The sequence below is a fragment of the Pantherophis guttatus genome, chromosome 13 (genome assembly GCF_059756535.1).
Source record: "Pantherophis guttatus breed Tessera chromosome 13, ASM5975653v1, whole genome shotgun sequence".
Classification (NCBI taxonomy): domain Eukaryota; kingdom Metazoa; phylum Chordata; class Lepidosauria; order Squamata; family Colubridae; genus Pantherophis; species Pantherophis guttatus.
Window position 1 is genome coordinate 22,152,668 of NC_142075.1, and position 18,147 is coordinate 22,170,814.

Sequence of the window (18,147 nt, forward strand, 5' to 3'; positions counted from 1 at the left end):
CAAAACCATCTATTTTTAGTTAAAACTTCGCAGGTTGACAGTGAATATTAGCCTAGATCATTCAGGCTGTAGTTTAGCTGTAGTCTACAAGTGTCTTTTGAGTCAATTTCACAAGTGAATTGGCCACAAGAGGCGGAATGACCAAAAATATATGCCAGTACGAGATCCTATGTCCTCCTTTACCATAAAAAAAAAAAAAAGGGGGGGGGCCTTAAAACACAGCCAGCAAGGGAAGACACATTACTGTAAAATTCCCGGATTTGTGGCAAGATATAAAACCACCATTTTTATTGTTAAAACGTAAAAGTTCATCCATAAGGAAGTCCAAGTCGCTAGACGCAGTCATAACAAGTAAATTATCAAACAATATGAAACACTTTATTTGAACTTTACAACATATAAATTACGAGAGAAATCTGTGCTTCTGGACTGCAGTCCCATTCCCCTCCCATGTCCGATCTGAGATGGCACTAACAACGCAGTCCATGGTGCTCCGGGGAAGGGGCGGGACCCTTGACGTTGTTCCTTGGCAGAGGTCAGACTAATCTCAGAGTATTTACATATCCTGCTGGGAGCTCCCCTTGACCGGTCTGTCATCTGCTTAAATCGCGGCTTGAGTCTCGGTTAGTCAGCCGCCGTTCCTCTGCAGATAAGCCGGCGAAGAAGGGGTGGACCAGAGCTTCGCCGAACGTGATCCGCTGCGCAGGATCGAACTCTAACATTTGCATCATCAGGTTAAACAACTGCAGATGCTCGGCGGAATTGTGGAGCATGTACGTCTGAGGAGAGAAGAAGGGACAGGGAGCCATAAATGGCTCCTGTTTTTTTAGGAAGGGCAAGTGTTTAACCTCCAGGCCCTTGAAATGTCACACGTGTTTCTTTTCATGTGATAACAAGGAGATTTTTAAAATATATATTATTGCTATATATATTAGCAATATATGTACAGGATAGTAATATGCAGGGAATAATCCGCTGCTTTAAAGAAGTTACAGTAAGGCAAGATGGAAAATTTTCAGGAGGCAAACCCTTAAAAAAAATCATGTCCAGTGAAATTGTGCTTGATTAATAAATACAATTTATGCCAGCCGCCTTCTAATTTGGGGAGGCTTAAGTAAAGCAGGATGTTTGGTTATCGCTTTCAGCTCATTTTAGGGCACATGGACTTAATTCTTCTCTTTTTGTCATTTACAAGACATTCCCAGCCAATGGATCCCGTTATCTAATATTGGTTCAAAAAATGTTCCAGAGGCATAAAGAAAGTTGAATTCAGATAATAGTCCACTTTTTAATGAATTAAGAGCATTATTAAAAGCTTTTTCCCCTTCCTTACCTGTAGTGGTTTGCAATTCTCTTGCACGTATCTTCCATCAGACGTGTTCTCGTCCCATACTAAATTCCCTTTGTGAAAATATTTCTGTTTCCTGATTGTAAACAAGGAAAAAGAAAAAAAACACAGAAAACTAACATTAAGGGTTGAGACAAAAAAGCTTGACAGCACGCACAACTCATTCCTTCCCCCCCAATAACACTTAAATAAAACTGCTGCAGAAACTGTTCTACAACATACAAAGACTACCCCGTCTCAACAAATCTGTCATTTACAGATTTGGTGCTTCCTTATACGTGTGTTACTCTTCCAGAGAAACCTTGACCAACATCTTACATTGCCAACAAGTAATCCTTGGCTGATCCACCTGCCCAAGATGATGATGGCCTACTTCCTGCTCCTAAAAAGACCAAACTTACTCAGTCAAGCACTCCTACCGAGTTTTGCGGATCATGTGCTGTGGCATCGGGCCGAGGATTTTCTCCATCATTACTAGATGTTCTCTGTTCTCATGAGTCTGTGAAGTCAAAAAAAGCACGTTATTTCTATTCAACAAAACAAAACAAAAAGGATCAGCGTTTTTCTTTTCTCACTGACTTCAAGAAAATATCTCTTCTTTGTGTCAAGCAGACGAGAGGTTGAATGCTGCCAAAGTCAACCACACACCAGTCACCAAAACGTAATAAAACACAATCAGTGCAATTAGCAAATGGACTACGGATCGAATACTGCAATTGATAGGCAAGGATAATTGCAGGGAGTTTTTGCTTAATGACCCATTCAGCGCTTGTTCAAGGTTATGACAGTGCTGAATGAAGGGTACTTATGACCGTTCCTTGTAATCCTGGCCGTCATGCTGTCCTTGGGGTCAAATTATTGCAATCATGACACTGCCGTGTCCTGCAATCCCACGATTACAACCTCTTCCCAGCTGGCTTCTAACAAGCAAAGTCAATGGGGAAGGCAGCAAGAAGCCGGACATTGCAGTCACATGAAGTCCTCACTTAATGACCCAGAATGTTTTGCTTAACGATGCATTTGTATGACACTACACTCTATGACATCCCTTAGCGATGGAGTTTCCAGTTGCAATTCCCGTTCGCTCTTTAACACGGAAGAAAAAAAAAAAACTTGAATCTATCCAGAGACAATGAAATCCATGTACCTGGAAAAGTGTGAATCCCCGGTAATATTCAAAGAGGATGCAACCGATGCTCCAGACATCGCAAGGCTGTGCCCAGCCCAGCTCTGCAAAAGGAAGGACAAAATCACACGGGTTCTACATAGCAAGTGAAGATATAACTGTGATCGCAACTGAAGTCTATAGATGGTTGCATTCTCTCTCCACCACTCAAACTGCTCCGATTCTTTATTTCAAGTGCTTGCCTTCCTGTACCAGCCTGCCTTCCACTGAGGACCTGTATCCTGCACGAGCCAGAAAGAGGGCTGTGAAAATATCTACAGACCCCTCACACCCTGGACATAAACTGTTTCAACTTCTCCCAAGACGACGCTATAGGCTGGGGCATTAAAACACCAAAACATCTAGACCAGTGATGGTGGAAATGTCACGCGTGCGGGCTCGTTGGGGCCACGCTCCAGAAAAGCTGAACTTCCAGGTTCTGGTGCACATGCGCACCTGACAATCAGCTGGCTGGCACGCATGCGAAGGACACCAGCACGCAAAAGACAGCTGAGTGTTACGCATGCATGCGCACCAGAAACCCAGAAGACAAACAGGCAAGGCTGCTCATGCCGGGTGATAAGGCTTCGCGGGCCACTTTGGGCACACGTGCCATAGGTTCCCCGTGACAGATCTAGACACAAGGACAGTCGTCACCCCACCACCACCACCACCACCCTGGGTCCCATCACTCAGCTAAACAACTTAATTTCCATTACACTGTCAAAGTACCTAGTAGGGCTGTATTACTCCTTATCCTTCTCATCTTTCTTATTTTCTTATCTTCTTATGACTAGAATTTTGTTGCTTGTATCTTATGATTTATATTGACTGTTTATTTAGTATCCTATGATTTGTGTTGATTGCTTATTTAGCATCTTATGACTATCATTGAGTGTTGTATCTTATGATTTAAGATCATGAAATGGCCAGTAAAGAATTCTATTCGATTATTATTCGATTATTATTCGATTATTATTCGATTATTATTCTATTCTATTCTATGCTATGCTATGCTATGCTATGCTATGCTATGCTATGCTATGCTATGCTATGCTATGCTATGCTATGCTATGCTGTTCTGTTCTGTTCTATTCTGCATTCTATTCCTATTCGCTATGCTATGCTATGCTATGCTATGCTATGCTATGCTATGCTATGCTATGCTATGCTATGCTATGCTATGCTATGCTATGCTATCCTAAATTAACTTAATGTGGCAATCAACAGGAACATGAGTGTCGACTCACCCAAGATCACTTCTGGCGGCCGGTAGTGGCGAGTCGCCACAATAGTGGTATGATGCTCATGGTCAAAAGTGGCGCTTCCAAAATCTGCCACCCGGATGCAGGTGTTCCTGATAGATTTCTCTTCACAGTTCTGCAAGGCAGAAAAGAGGCCGCCGGTCCATTCATTGCCTTCCCAAAAATGTGATATTCTCAAAGGGAATGTTCTATGAATAGCCTTTCTTTTCCGACTAGGTGGAAAATGGGCACCTGCTGCCTGCATGTCTGTCACGAATCCCCAAAGCTAACACGAGATGTTAAACGGCTCAACATCAGCCAAAAGGCTTAACTCCTATACAACAAGAATCAGAGATACAGGGAGGGAAGTGGCAATTTTACACAGCCTTCAAGCTTCTGAAATCTGGGGGAATTGCCATCCTGAATATTGCTGTAATCATAAGCTGCTCCCTGTCCGGTCCCAAACTGATATTCCTTCATTTCCGTGTAAAAGCAACCGGCTAGCCTTCCTATTCAAATGAAACCCACCTTTTTCTCATTGTACAAGGTATCAAACTCCGAGTTTACAAACAAGATGTTTTCAGGTTTGAGATCCGTGTGAGTCAGCTGGTTGTCGTGCAGAACTGTGGAAAAAGGGGAGGAGACATTCCAATCAGCTTTTGCAGTTACAGCTACCAACTTGTAATCCAGAGCTGAAGTCTAATAGGGATTTAACTACCGGAATATCTATTCAGAAATAGCTACCCCGAGGCCAATTTTTTTTTTTTTAAAGATGCTGTGAAGTGTTTAGGCTTTTCAAAGAAAATTTACTGAAAAGGGTGACATTCAGGCTAATCACCCCCAAATTATGAACGTTCAGGAGACTGAATTCATTTCCCTTCCCTCCCCATCTGATTTCACAGTGCGCCTATTCAATTTTATGCCATCAATGACCAGATAAACAATCTCCCATGAAAAACCCGGGGTGATTTTTGGCTCTTTGGCCATTAGACTTACAATCCTGTTAAATACTTCAGGATTGACCGGGATGCTTAAGCAAGAATGACTAAAACCCCACCCCACCCAAACAATGAGAAAACCGAGATCTTTTATTTCTGTTTTTCTCTACAGAAGTAGCACTTACATTTCAAGGCATGGCAGAGCTGGTAGGCCATGTGCCTTATCTGCGGAAGAGGGTAGGGCTGGAAGTTATTCTCTTTCAGAAACTCAAAAGTGTTTTTGCCCAGCAGCTCAAAGGCGATGCACATGTGGCCATGGAAGTTGAACCAGTCCGACATCAAGACACACAGGCTAGGCCTGAAGAGGAAAAGAACAGAGGGAGGGTGGAAATCTGGCTGCCAAAGAAGCATTAACCGCCTCGTCAAATTCTATGGGGCTGCCTTTTAAGAATTCACCCCCACTGAAGGAAGGTTACTTCGGAAGCAAACGTTAAGGTTACTGGGAAATCTGGGGAGAAGGAAAAGCAACTTAATGGAGCTTCTACGAGTGGGTGGGTGGGTTTTATTGCCCAAGGAGCATAAAAGAGTACAAAGGATACTTATGCATATGAAAGTATCCACTTCCTCAAAAACTAAAAAATTTTGGAAAGAATTAATAGAATAAGCACTACTTCATTTTTAGAAATTCTTGGGAGGGGGCTGTGCATAGGGTAAAGGAGCTGCCTATTTCGTGATCCCCCCTGGGAGGTTGTTCCAGCATCATCATTTGAAAAAAGAACACACAACATCAATGGCAGCGACAATACTTACTGTTTACTGTCCTTTTCTTTTTCTTTGATTTTCTTTAGGACATTAATTTCTAGTCGGGCTGCTTCACGGTATTTGCCCACATTTCGAATAATTTTCAAAGCTACCAGAGATTTGCCTCTACGGAGCAAATGAAGAAAGAGAAGAGAAAGGCGGATTGTTAGAGAAGTAACAGCAGATATTTCCAACGAGGAAGTGGCGGAGATTAAATCCAATACTTTCGTTCAATAAAAACCTAAAATAGGAGAAACCAATTCCTCTTTCCTTTCAAGCTCCCAGAGACAGGTGCCAAAAGACAACAGAGCAAAAAGTAAAAGATCAAGTACCGTAATAATTAAATCATAGAGCTCTTCAGAGGAACTGCGCTTCACCTGTCTATCTCACCGCCTGAAGGCCCCCTTCATGTCCTTTTGAAGGCCAGAGGTGCTTCAGGCTACTTAATGATGCAGTTTCTTGATGACAAAGCACTCACAAAGGGAGTAGATAGTTGGATTATTCATTCAGTGCTCATTTACTAGTATTCAAATAAAGCAGTGGCACATCATCTTAATGTCCCCCAAATGCCGTCAAGAGGGTTACGTTGTACCAACCCTGTAGAAATTCAGGGTGGTATCAATCCAGATGTTATGAAGGCAAGCTCATGCACTGACAGGCCCCTCTGGTTAAGGCGGGTTCCTGAAGTTAAGACTTTCCCTCGAGGTCGAGACCCTCAGCGAGCCTTCTCTCAACGGAAAGACAGATTCACTTTGGAGTAGGGGGTCTTGAAGATACTCAAGCCCTGAGCTATGCAGAACCTTAAAGGGGAACGACTGACACGGGTTCTAGACTGCCCACAGAAGCTGACTGCCAGCCAGCTGCAACTCCCGACAATGTAAGTGTCATGGGGCGAATTTAGATGCAGTCCATGCTGTAACAATCTACATGGGACTTCAGTCCCATGTAGGGAAAATTGCAACAGTCCAACAATTTGGTACTTTCCCAGGGAACCGTGGCTGGGAAAGACATTCTCTATATACCATTCTCCCCCCCCCCCCCGCCTATATTTCTAGAACCTTCTAGAGCCAAACTTTCAGTTTAACACCGAAAGCTGTGGTCACCCCATTTGCTCATGGACAGGCTCAGTGGGCCAGGTAAACACCAATATGAAGGAGCTGCCAGGTTAGGAAGCAGCAGCTCCAGACTGGTGTTGAGTTGAAATTCCCTCTCCTTTCATTCCAACGATACGCCTCCATGAACAAGAGTTGGATTGATAAGAGCAGCTAGAAAAACAAGCTCCCTGTCAGAGAAAGGACTAACGTGTTTCCCTGAAAATAAGACCCTGTCTTATATTTTTTTGAACTGTGATATAAGCGCTTGGCCTTATTTTCAAGGTCTTATTATTTTGGGGCGCATGGAGCAAGATGGGGCTCCTCTTGCTGTCTTACCTGATTTCCAGCTCTGCATTTAAATGTTTTCGGGGAGCCTTATTTTCGGGGGGAGGCTTATTTTAGCGCATGCGCTCAAAAGCCTAATTGGGCTTATTATCAGGGGATGTCTTATTTTCGGGGAAACAGGGTACCAGAATCCTGGCAACTGCTTTTACCCAATTTAAAGATGAATGGTTACAGAAGCAAACCAAGCCATCTCCTAAACCTGGCTGAGGAATCCTGGGAGTTAAAGTCCACAAGTCTTAAAAGTTGCCAACTCAGGAGAACTCTGTCCTAGATTCTCAAAGCATTCCCTAGAACCCCTATATACTCCCAACGAACTGGGTTCCGAGCTGCATTGCTTGGGGACAGGCCTGCTTGCATATTGGTGGGCAGAACCTGCTTCCTTGGCTTTTGGGGGAACTGTCATTCCTCAATTGCTTGCATGCTCCCTTTCACCCTCCTTTCTCACTTCCGGGACCTACATCTCCCCTGAAAGGTGTCTCCAGGCTGTCTCCTTCACTGTGGAATTCCTTCTTAAGGCTAGAAAGGAGTATTGAGAGTATTTTTGTTCTGCTAGAACACTTTGGGCTGACAATTGGGGAAAGTTGTGATGCAAATCTTTTGGGATTCTTTCTTGTAGGGAAAGGAGGCAGGGGAGTCTTAAAGTTCAGTAAGAAAGATGTAGGGGGGTTTTGGCGAAAGGATGCCAACAGCAAAAGGCGTTGGTGTCATTGAATTTATTTGGAAATGCTAGGTTTTCTCACAGCATTCCCGATTTTCTCCGTTTCTTCCCTCTTTTCCTTTAAAATCCAAGGGGGAAGGAGCTGGTGATATGAAGTTTGGCCACTTCTAATGCAATGGCGAAGATGATTCTGTGCCGTCCCTGAAGAAATAAGGGCAACCTCAATGCGAATTTGTGAGGTTGCATCCCTTTATGTACATGAGAGCACCAAAGACAAATTCCTTGGGTGTCCAATCACACTTGGCCAATAAAGAATTCTATTCTATTCTATTCTATTCTATTCTATTCTATTCTATTCTATTCTATTCTATTCTATTCTATTCTATTCTATTCTATTCTATTCTATTCTATTCTATTCTATTCTATTCTATTCTCATCCTGGGATAGTTTTTGCTGGCTTTAAGAATGAGATGAAAATGTGCCCATCGTGTGTCTTATTAGCTTGCCTAATTTGTGCTCCTACTGAGAAATCACGGCACATGCTAAGTGGCCTTGGAAAGCACAAAGGTTTTGACCTCCGCTCTTGAGGTAAAGAGGGCAGAGTTTTGCCTTTGGAAGAAGAGCCTTAATAATCCGGTCAGGTGTTAAGTAACTCATACCTGGCGTGGTCCACGCACTCCACCACTTTGCCAAAAGTCCCTTCGCCAAGGCTGCCCACAATTTCGTCTAGGAGAAAAAACAAAAGCAGATGTGAGCGCCGGGCACAGGCGCGCGGGTGCGAGGTCCTGCAATTTCACAGCATTCAAAAATCTCAAGAAAAGCTCTCACTGCTAACACTCTTTAATGCACAAGTTGTCTATTTTCTGTTGTCAAGCAATTACTGTTCAGTCCATTTACAAGCAATAAACATTAGAGACCCCTCCCGTACACTGAGAGCGATCTCGTCTAACATGGGGATAGAAAGTAGAGAGGTAAAGTTTTACGAAAGGTGGCTGTACATCGCTCTTGGAGCCAATCGCCGATCCTGCACACCAGGTGACCTTCCTTGTCATCTTCCACGCTCCTGCTGCGCTTATTGCTCTGTTGGCTTCTCTGTACACACCGCCCCCCGAAACGCCATCCGACCAATCGCACACAGCGGGCAGTTTCCGATTGGCAGATTGAGTTGTCATTCAAAGGCGGAGAGACGACGATGGCGTCGGTGGTTGGATTTTCCAGATCCCAGCATTTCATAAGGCACACAGCATATATAACGATAGGGATATTGCAAGGGACACGTCAAGACACAAACCGACTTTCAAAACAAAAGTTAAAAAAAACAGCTACAGGTATGTAAAGAAACTGATTAGCTATGGAAGGCGAGGGCTGGAGTCTCGCAGCAGTTGGTGCCCGTAGGTCTTGAGCAGCGGGTAAGCAGCTGGCGTGTGCCCAGTGACTGGGCACGCTCCCATAGGCCTCAACTGCCACCTCTTAATCACTAAGGGAAGATAAGCGATCCGCGCAGGAAGGAGGATTCAATGAAAGGAGCGTCTCCATCAGCAACCGTGATAATGGGCAACCCTCCCAAAAAATCAGCAGAATCCTAGGTTGCCCCCTCCTACCCCAGTGGCTGTTCAACACCCTCCTGGTCAGATGGAAACCACTGCTAATCTGGTTGTTCTACCTTTGATAAACCTGGTCTAATCCCTCGTTTGCTTTCAGTACTGAGTAAAAGTCAAGCTTAGAAGAAGTTTTTAGACAGGAGTGTGGGAGTCGAGCATTTTTTAAAATGTGGCTGATGACCGGTCTATAAAGGACCAAAGGCCAACTAAGGTCATAGAGGTCAGCCCCACACCGCCCCCAATGCTCAGGAAAGTTTCTGACCCTCTTGAAGAAAGAAAAAAACAAACAAACGGAAAAGGAGTCCTTCATGGTTACTGGGTTCTACTGTACTGAAGGAGAGGGAAGAAAACAGCCAAGCAATCCTGAAGAGTTCCACTATTATAAAGGATTATCCCAATCATCATTTAATCGCAAAATGTTATGTAGCTCGTTTAGAGTGAGCTGCAGATTCCAAGCCTGCCTTCTCTTGTTCCACCTTTCACTGGAGAACAACTAGGCGTATTGGTCTAAGAGAAAGTGGTTGGAACAGACGAGCTGAGGTCAATCTTAAGATCCTTAAGCATGTTAAAGAAGGTTAAGAGAACAGGACGGTTTAGGTCACACCGAGCAAACTCCGTATCCTTAACACTGCAAATCGTACTTATGGGACAAATTCCAAGAACAGGGATCTGGAGGGAGAGGGGAGACTTACGGTGAGCAGCCTGCAAGGTATTAGCAAGTGTGATTGAAAAGCAGGATAAGGGAAAGAGGACAGACTGGTTCAAATCATCCACAAAACTCCCTTCCCTTTGCTAGGTGTGTAAGGGCACAGAGCAATTACGGCACCTCCAGCGTTAGGGACCTGGGAGGTGTATGAATCAGTAAAGCAAAGTCATACATGCACTTTAATAGTCGCTTTGTTTTCTTATTAAATTACTTGTTTCCTTTCTCTGCAGTTTGGTGGGTAGAGCCAATTGGTGGATGGGATTTGGGAACTAGTTATTAATTTAATTTAAAAATGCATCGAATAGGAACGCAGTTGTAACCAAAGGTAGAAAACCTCCATGTGGGCATGTTTCCCAAACCTCCGACAGGCTGAATATACGTTGTAGCCCTGAATTATTGCTCAGCAGGTACTCAAATTCCCATCGTCTGGAGTTCTTTTGAGTCCTTGGGAGGCTGCCATGCGTAACTAGGAGGCTGCCAGGTTATTCAGGCTGATTATACAGGTAGTCCTTGACTTACAACGGTTCGTTGAGTGACGGTTCAAAATTACCACGGCACTGAAAAATGTGACTTATGTCTGTTTTTCAGTTACGACCTTTGCAGCATCCCCATGATCACAGGATCAAACTTCAGGCTCTCGGCAACTGGTTCATACTTACGACCATTGCTGTGTTCCCAAGCTCACGTGATCCCCTTTTGCGACCTCGAGACAAGCAAAGTCAATGGGGGAGCCAGATTCACTTAACGTCCCGGGTTGCTAACTTATCAACTGCAGTGATTTCACTATGGGAAAAAAAGGTTGTAAAACGGGACAAAACTTACTTAAACAAATGTCTCGCTTAGCAACAGAAATGTTGGGCTCCGTTGCGGTCGTAAGTCGAGGACTACCTGTATACTCCGCAGGATCTAGATTTCACCAGAATTCTCTTCAAGAGGGTTGTTATGCCAAGAAGTGACCAGTCCTTCAGCCAAGTCCAACACAACCTGGCTGGGGTCAAAGGCTAAAAAAATTGTCCTTGTTACAAAGGCAGGGGAACAGCCTGAGTCACTGAAGACAACTAACCAAGCGCCACCATGCATATTATGGGGTGGACGCTTCAGAGTGGAAAATGAAGGATGCAGCACAGCCGTCCTGAGTCACCTGCACAAACACCCCTTGAATCATCACCTCCCAATACATCTTAGAAAACACCACACTGGATTCTCATCCACTACAGCTTTTTCACAGCTGGGTGACCAAGCCTAACATAACCAGGATCGCACGAGACAAGAAACCTTAAGAAACCGTACCGAGAAGGGGAAAAAAAAAAAAAAAAAGATAGCGATTAGAAGTACTCACCCAATGTTAAATCAAAGCTGAAAAAGAGCTAGAAGGTCAATTGGGCCCTAGAACATTTCCTGAACTCGTTTTGGATGCTACTCACCGAGGAGGTGCTGCTACAAGACCTGGTCCTGCGTTTCCGGCAACGGTGTTGGTGCTTCCTGGTCCGATGACGCTCCCGAGATCTCCTGTGGTGACGTGAACGACGCGTAGAGTAATAGTCCTCCACAAAAGACGGGCTTTGCTCTTCAAACTTGTGGAGTTCACTGTCCGTCCTGTCTCGGTACCCTCTCTGGTAAGGCAATCTGTCCTGGCTGAATTGCAAACAAAAGAAAGCCTCATTACAAATTGGGGGGGGGGGGGGAGGGGGGGGAGGGAACACCTGATATAGGATGTTCACTTACTGCCAACGCACTTACAACAGCTGGCCTAAAATAACTCTTAACACACAAATCTTAACTGACCGGTCAGCAGATGCACCTGTCAATTAGGTCGCATGACATCACTGACTGTAGCACATATTTTGTAACAAAGCTGCAAATGTTAATCGGGTTTGTTTATTCTGAGGCTGTGGTTCTACTAAAAATTGTCCTAAGCAAACGAGAAAAGAACCAGGGAAGTAGGCTTCATTGAGATTATAGTACGTAATAACACATTTTCTTACGTCATTCCTATTTTGTCCCATTTCATCTGCACATATTTCCCTATGCAGTATAAATCAGGCCTTTAAGCAATCTATAATTGTCTGAGGTCAGAATTGTTAATAATTGCCAATAGCAGTTCAGAGGAGAGACCGGGTGGGCGTTGGGTTGTAGCACACGGAACAATTAACTAGGATTTGGAGAAGAGCAGATATTTCCAGCATAAAAAACCCACGCCCTATTTGGGCTCGAGGCTAGAATTTCAGCCTCCAGAATCAAGTGGGCTCTTTATTCAAAAGTCTCTTTGTATGGCAATCGACGGCTTCGTGGGCCCACTGTTATATTTTTCACTCATGAAAGCAACTTGCCGGTTCACCAATTGCACCAAAAAATGTAGAGCCTCTTTGCTTTAGTCTCTTTTCAGGGTACCAAGCCTTGTTTCAATTCTTAGTCCTCACAATCACAAAGAAAATTATTCTGGAGGGAGGGGTGTTCCAAGACAAAAATAAAGCCTTCCACCATAGTGTCTCATGCGCAGGTTTTTATTTCATCACAAATTGTACCTTTCATACAAAACAGTTCGCATATTACGTTATATAAAGTGAAAAGTGAAATTGGTAATTCGATGTGCACTGCTAAAGCCGACTGGCCTATAATTGTAGGTCACAGCTGACCTTTGAGTGCCCTTATTTGATTTCGTCTATTCTAGCCCACCCTGTACTGTGGAGATGCCAATAACAACCTGTGCCAGGTTGGCCTGGAACAGGTTGAACGCAAACGTTGCCTGATTTCTTCAGTTCCACAGCAACATGCAAAGGAATGTGGAGGGTCTGATTCTCAAGCACGATACATTTCTATGTTGAAGCAGACGCTGGAGTCAACCTCCCACATCTTGAGGATGTGCTGCCCAAATCTCAGCCACATTTGGGGTGGGTGGGGGTGGAGAGCAGCCAGCTCTAAGAGCAAGATGGCTAGCAGATTGCTCCCCAGAAGTATCTCATTTCCATTCCATTTTCTAATCCCAATTCCATGGGCTGGAGGGTTTGGAGAGGTTCAGAGTGGGAATGGTAGAGGATTGACTTCTATATTTGTCTCTGATCTATTTCTGTTAAGAGGGCAGAATGATTTATTTATTTCTCAATTTTCTTTGCTGCCCATCTCACGGTTTAGGCAAATCTGGGCGGTTTACATCAAGATAAAACCCACAAATATTCAACAATTATACATGTAAAAAACAATTGCAATTACAAAAAAATGAAACAAACTACAAAACAAGGATTTGGAGGGGAGAGGTGGAGTTCCTTTTCTCTTGTTAGCGCACCAACCACCTCCAGCCAACAGCTTCTCCTTCAGGCCAACTAGCAAAGCCAGATTTCAAAGCTTTTCCTGGAGGCTAAAAGAGAGGGGGCGGATCTTAAAATTCACTTTAAAATGCCACAAGCTCTCTGCTATACACCACACAGTGGTGGATACTTACTAATATACAGCTTCCAATATTTTGTCTAGGTTCTCCCAATCTTCTTCATTTTATCTGCAAAGCCTCCTAGTTCTTCCTAAGATTAGTTCTGTTTTATCTGCACGAACAAGAACTAACACAACTAATGTTGCCTTATACGTTTTGAAAAACAGAGGAGGCAGGAAAGAACCCTTATCAAAATTTGTATTCAGAAGCCAACAATCTAAAACAATCAGGTGCCATGATAGAATAGCTACAGTGCCCTGCTTTGGAGCATTCTAGACTCCGTAAGCTGTGGGTTGACCTAAGAAACCAATTAAGAACACAATAGCAGTTTTGCTCAGTCCAAAAGGACAGCTGGTGGAGCATTGTGTTGCCTTCAGTGGTGAAAACAATTCACTAAGGCTCACCAAATGTGAAAGCAAAATCCCTCAACTGTATATAAACCTGAAAGGTGGGGGTTTTTTTTGGGGGGGGGGTGTAGCACTATGTACCTCGACAGATTTATTGTCTAGGATTCTTGATACTTACAGAGATGATAAGTTATCTCTAAGCAAACGCATTTAGAATTTCTCCTTTCAAACCATTATCAAGTATCAAGCAGTCAAATGCCGGTTTTAAACAGCTCACCTTCTAGAACGCGACCTCCTAGGAAAATCCCGGAGAGTGGGATACCGTGGTCTTCCCTCATGGTGCTCTCTGCTACGAGACCGCCGCCTCTTCCATCTATGGCTCATATAGGGCTCGGGTTCAGGTGAGTGGTAACGTTTACAGTGATGCATCTGAATACACAGGGGAGAGATGTGTGTCAACGGAAGAAACCACCTCTCCAGCAGAACAAATTCTTCCCAATAATTCACACCTTTTTTGCCACCATTCACAAACTTCAAAAATCCTATTATACTGAATTTTTTTTTACTAGTGTATCCTCAAGACAGGTTAGTGCAGCATCAAATTCAAGAATATTCATACCAGTGGCATTAACAAGACCTTTATGACATAAGCGACAGACTGTCTAAGAGCAATCGTGTTAAAGGAATATTACCTATTTACATGAAGGCTCTGTTGGAAATGTTATAAGCTAAGCATAACTGACACAGGATAAATTTAATGAGAGTCACTGTGTACATCATTAAGGGTATTGTTACTTCTTTCTATATGGTAAGCTTTTTTGAGAAATAATAATAATGCAAACAGCTACTAGGACTGCAAGTCAGAGCAGCTCAATTACTGTTTTGACTTGCTAAAATAAATAGGACAGAACCAGAAATTTCTTAAGTCAGTATTTCGCTAAAAAAACCAAAGTAATAAAATAACAAATAAGAAAACAAAAAATGACTAGCTGCAGAAATAATGTACTAAAAAAATTAATAGTATACAAACATGTTTAAAGTATGTAGAAATTACTAGTATCTATAAAAAGCAGTTGTGCGGGATTAATGTTTAAAGATAGGAATTTTATTCTAAACTGTAAGGCTAACCATCCATTAAGGGAAGAAAAGGAGGAAATGATTACTAATATAAGCAAAGCTGTCTCTCCAGCCAGATATTCTTCCATACCAGGTGTCAACAAAACAATTATGTTAAAAAAAAATTCCACCACTCCCAATGAGAGCTAAGCCTTGGTAATCAGATTCTAATTTCTAATTTATTCTCAAAGTCCAAATTGTAGAACTGGGGATAAATGACTCTGGGATTTTTTTAAAAAAATAGTGCCCTTTGTCTAATATTTTCTCTTCTCCCTAGAAATTTCCATACACCTCTTACAATAAAGGTTTACATAAAAACAACAAAGTAGCAACTGATGTATGATCATAAAACATACACATCTAAGAAACTTACGTTTAAAATTTGTAAAAATAGCATGGAAGCTATTTATATATTTGGCACTACAATAACAAAAGGCACCTTTGTTCAAAGTGATCACTACCACATTGAGGTGACTATCCTAGTAGTCAACCACGAACAACCTTCCCAAATTTATGCACATCAGAGGTGTCCATTACACCTGTAGTTTGACACCTGGACAGCGGTCAGAAGGCTGAAGAGAGGGTGTACGTAAGCCACTAAAACAAAGAACCAAAGGCCTGGTTCACCCCAAGGATGCGTCATTATTTCACACCACGCAAAACAATACAGATAGTCTTCGGCTTACAACAGTTTGTTTAGGGACCCTTCAAAATTACGATGACACTGGAAAAAAAGCAACTTATGACCATTTTTCACACTTATGACGGTTGCGGTGTCCCCAGGGTCGCGTGATCAAATTTCAGATGCTTGGCAACTGGTTCATATTTATGACGGTCGCAGTGTCCCAGGTTCACGTGATTCCCCTTTTGCGACCTCCTTAACAAGCCAAGTCGATGGGGAAGCCAGATTCACTTAAACACGTTACTCACTTAATTTCAGTGAACTGCTTAACAACCCTGATAAGAAAAGTTCGTAAAATAGGGGCAAAACTGACTTAACAAATGTCAGCCAAAATTTTGGGCTCAACTGCTGCCGTAAGTCGGGGAGTACCTCTATTTACCTATATAGGTAAAGTGCCATTTAACGCAGGAGGACTTAACCAAATCCACTGCTGACTCACTCAGCCACTGCAGCTTAATAAGTGTCATAACAGAACAGTCGTAAAATGGGGCAAAACTCCAAGGAATGCCCTTCACTTTCCCATAAATGTCGGCTGGCGACCCCTAGGGAGCGGGCCTTCTCTGTGGGCACACCTAACCTGTGGAATCAGCTCCCCCGGGGAGCTACAGGGAGCCCCTAATCTTCGCTCTTTCCGCCGTGACCTTAATAAAACATGGTTATTTCGCCTGGCTGGTTTGGACCGAAGGGGTTTTAAAGGGGATTTTAATGATCTTTTTATAATTTTAATCTGGTATTTTTAACATTGATTTTGCTTTGTTTTTATTGTTGTGAGCCGCCCTGAGTCCTCTCGGGAGATAGGGCGGCATGCATGCATGCATGCATAAATAACTAAATAAATAATGGGCTCAGCTTGTGGTCGTAAGTCGAGGACAACCTGGAGGTGGTTGTTTTATTAAAGATGAGAGAGAGAGAGAGAGAGAGAGAGAGAGAGGGACCTGTTTGCACAAAGAATGGGTAAAGCCCAACTAACCAGAACCTAACCATCATGGCTTAAGGAGATTTTTTTTAAAAAAAAATCTCGCATTTCATGACGACGTTTTTTTTTTTTTAAGGCAGGCTCAGGAGCGAAGTTGCCACAGGCCCTGCAGGAACACCCCCCCCCCTTTTACCCCCCTCCCAGTAGGCCCGAAGCCTTCTCCTCGCCCCCCTCAGCGGGTCCTAGCGTTGCCACCCCCCCCACCCAGGCCAGGCCCGGCCCGCCAGAGGGCCCTGCCCCGACCGACAGCCGCTCCGCTCCCTTCCTTCAAAGCCCCTTATCCTCGCCCCCCCACGCCCCAATCCCCTACCCGGCGGAGGTCCCGGGCGCGAGGGGGACCCTTAAAACCCGCGTCCAGGAAACGGGGACCCGTCCGGCGGGCGGAAGGGACCGTCGACATCTCTTTTTTCCAAGCGGCGCAGACGTTCCCGCGAGACTTGGGACGAGAGCGCCGCGCGACGGAATTCGTGGCAAGTCCCCGGACGGGACGGGAGGGGGGAATAGAACGGTGAGGCCTCGGAGGGGCGTGGCCGGCTCTCCTGTGAGGGAAGCCTAAGCCCCGCCCACTCCTTTCAGCCTCTTTCCCCCACCCCCTCTCGCCCCTCAGAAGCGGCGGGCTTGGGTGACGCCGACTAGGCCCGCGGTTGCCGCCGAAGGCTTCTCTTCCCCCGCTTTCTGGTGGCCTCTCCGCCGCAGAAGCGACCCCCAAGTAGAGAACGAGCCCCTGTCCCTCACCGCGGTTTCCGGCCCTCAGCGAGGCCTCCAACTCGGCTCCGACACCGACGACGATGATGAGGAAAACGACACTTGCGCGCAGGCGCACTCGGGTCGTTCTGAGCGCTGAATGGGGCGGGGGAGGAGAAAGAATCTCGGTGGCTGTCGTCGCGCGGGCTAGAGCGGCTGAACGCCGAGGTCCTTCCCCCCTTGGCTGGTCCGCCGCTCTAGGAGTCCGACTTTGTGGTAGTGGAGGACTGCGGCAAGGGAAGCGTAGACTCGCAAGAGACGTGCTATTATTGTGGTTGTTATTGTTGCACTTTGTAGCCTGGCAAATCTCTAAGGGCTCTGGCAGCTTACCAGAAGGACACGCAGGGACAATAGACCAAGTGTGCAAAGGAAAGGTCTGCTGCACACTAATTAAAAAGGTCTCCAGACGAAATAAAATGGAGCATAAAAACTTTAAATCAACTAAGGCCAAACTGACTCTAAACTAAGATGGAACCAGGGCTTAAACGCCTTTTGAACAGCTCCCAGAAGGCATCTGAGATAGGAGTCAACTGGGAAGCCATTCCAACATTACATAATACTTCTGTGTAAAACTGTAGGAAGTTAGCACTCACCCCTTTCCTAGAAGAATGAAATATTTTAGGAAATATTAAAAAGGCAGAATATTATGTTTTCCTGGATGAGAAATGGAGAAACATGTTTTAAAGAAGAAGCAGCTCCCATCTTCTTGCCCCCACCACCCTTTGTCAATGGGCCAGAGGCAGAAACTCAATCTTTGTCAATGGACCATCATCTGCAACACAATAGGACCCATCTGGCAACAGAAACTAACACAATAGGACCCATCTAGCAACAGAAACTCACCACGTGGCACCTGGGAAGATTACATCAGCCAGCAAGGCTAGCTAAGACCCCCACCCCCTGGGAGTCTGACAACCAATCAGGATACTCTTCCGGGGCCCCAGGAAGTTCCAAGCCA

At 44.5% G+C, this 18,147-nt stretch overlaps 1 protein-coding gene across 6 annotated transcripts; it reads right to left on the bottom strand.

Annotated features, from left to right (window-relative positions):
- Positions 1–356: 356 nt before the first annotated feature.
- Positions 357–17,913, bottom strand: CLK3 (CDC like kinase 3). Of its 6 annotated transcripts, none has more exons than XM_087878101.1 (13): positions 17,181–17,414; positions 13,949–14,100; positions 11,325–11,535; positions 8,592–8,685; positions 8,253–8,319; positions 5,506–5,622; positions 4,881–5,053; positions 4,286–4,380; positions 3,764–3,893; positions 2,496–2,578; positions 1,768–1,847; positions 1,334–1,424; positions 357–779 (listed from the first exon to the last, which is right to left on the bottom strand). In XM_087878101.1, the coding sequence occupies exons 2-13, from the start codon at positions 14,098–14,100 to the stop codon at positions 594–596; spliced, it is 1,479 nt and encodes a 492-aa protein (XP_087734227.1). In that variant the 5' UTR covers positions 17,181–17,414; the 3' UTR covers positions 357–593. The 6 variants fall into 6 exon arrangements, with proteins under 6 accessions (XP_087734227.1, XP_034265439.1, XP_034265438.1 ...); XM_034409548.3 differs by having other exon boundaries at positions 357–818; XM_034409547.3 differs by lacking the exon at positions 17,181–17,414 and adding an exon at positions 16,756–16,920.
- Positions 17,914–18,147: the final 234 nt, after the last annotated feature.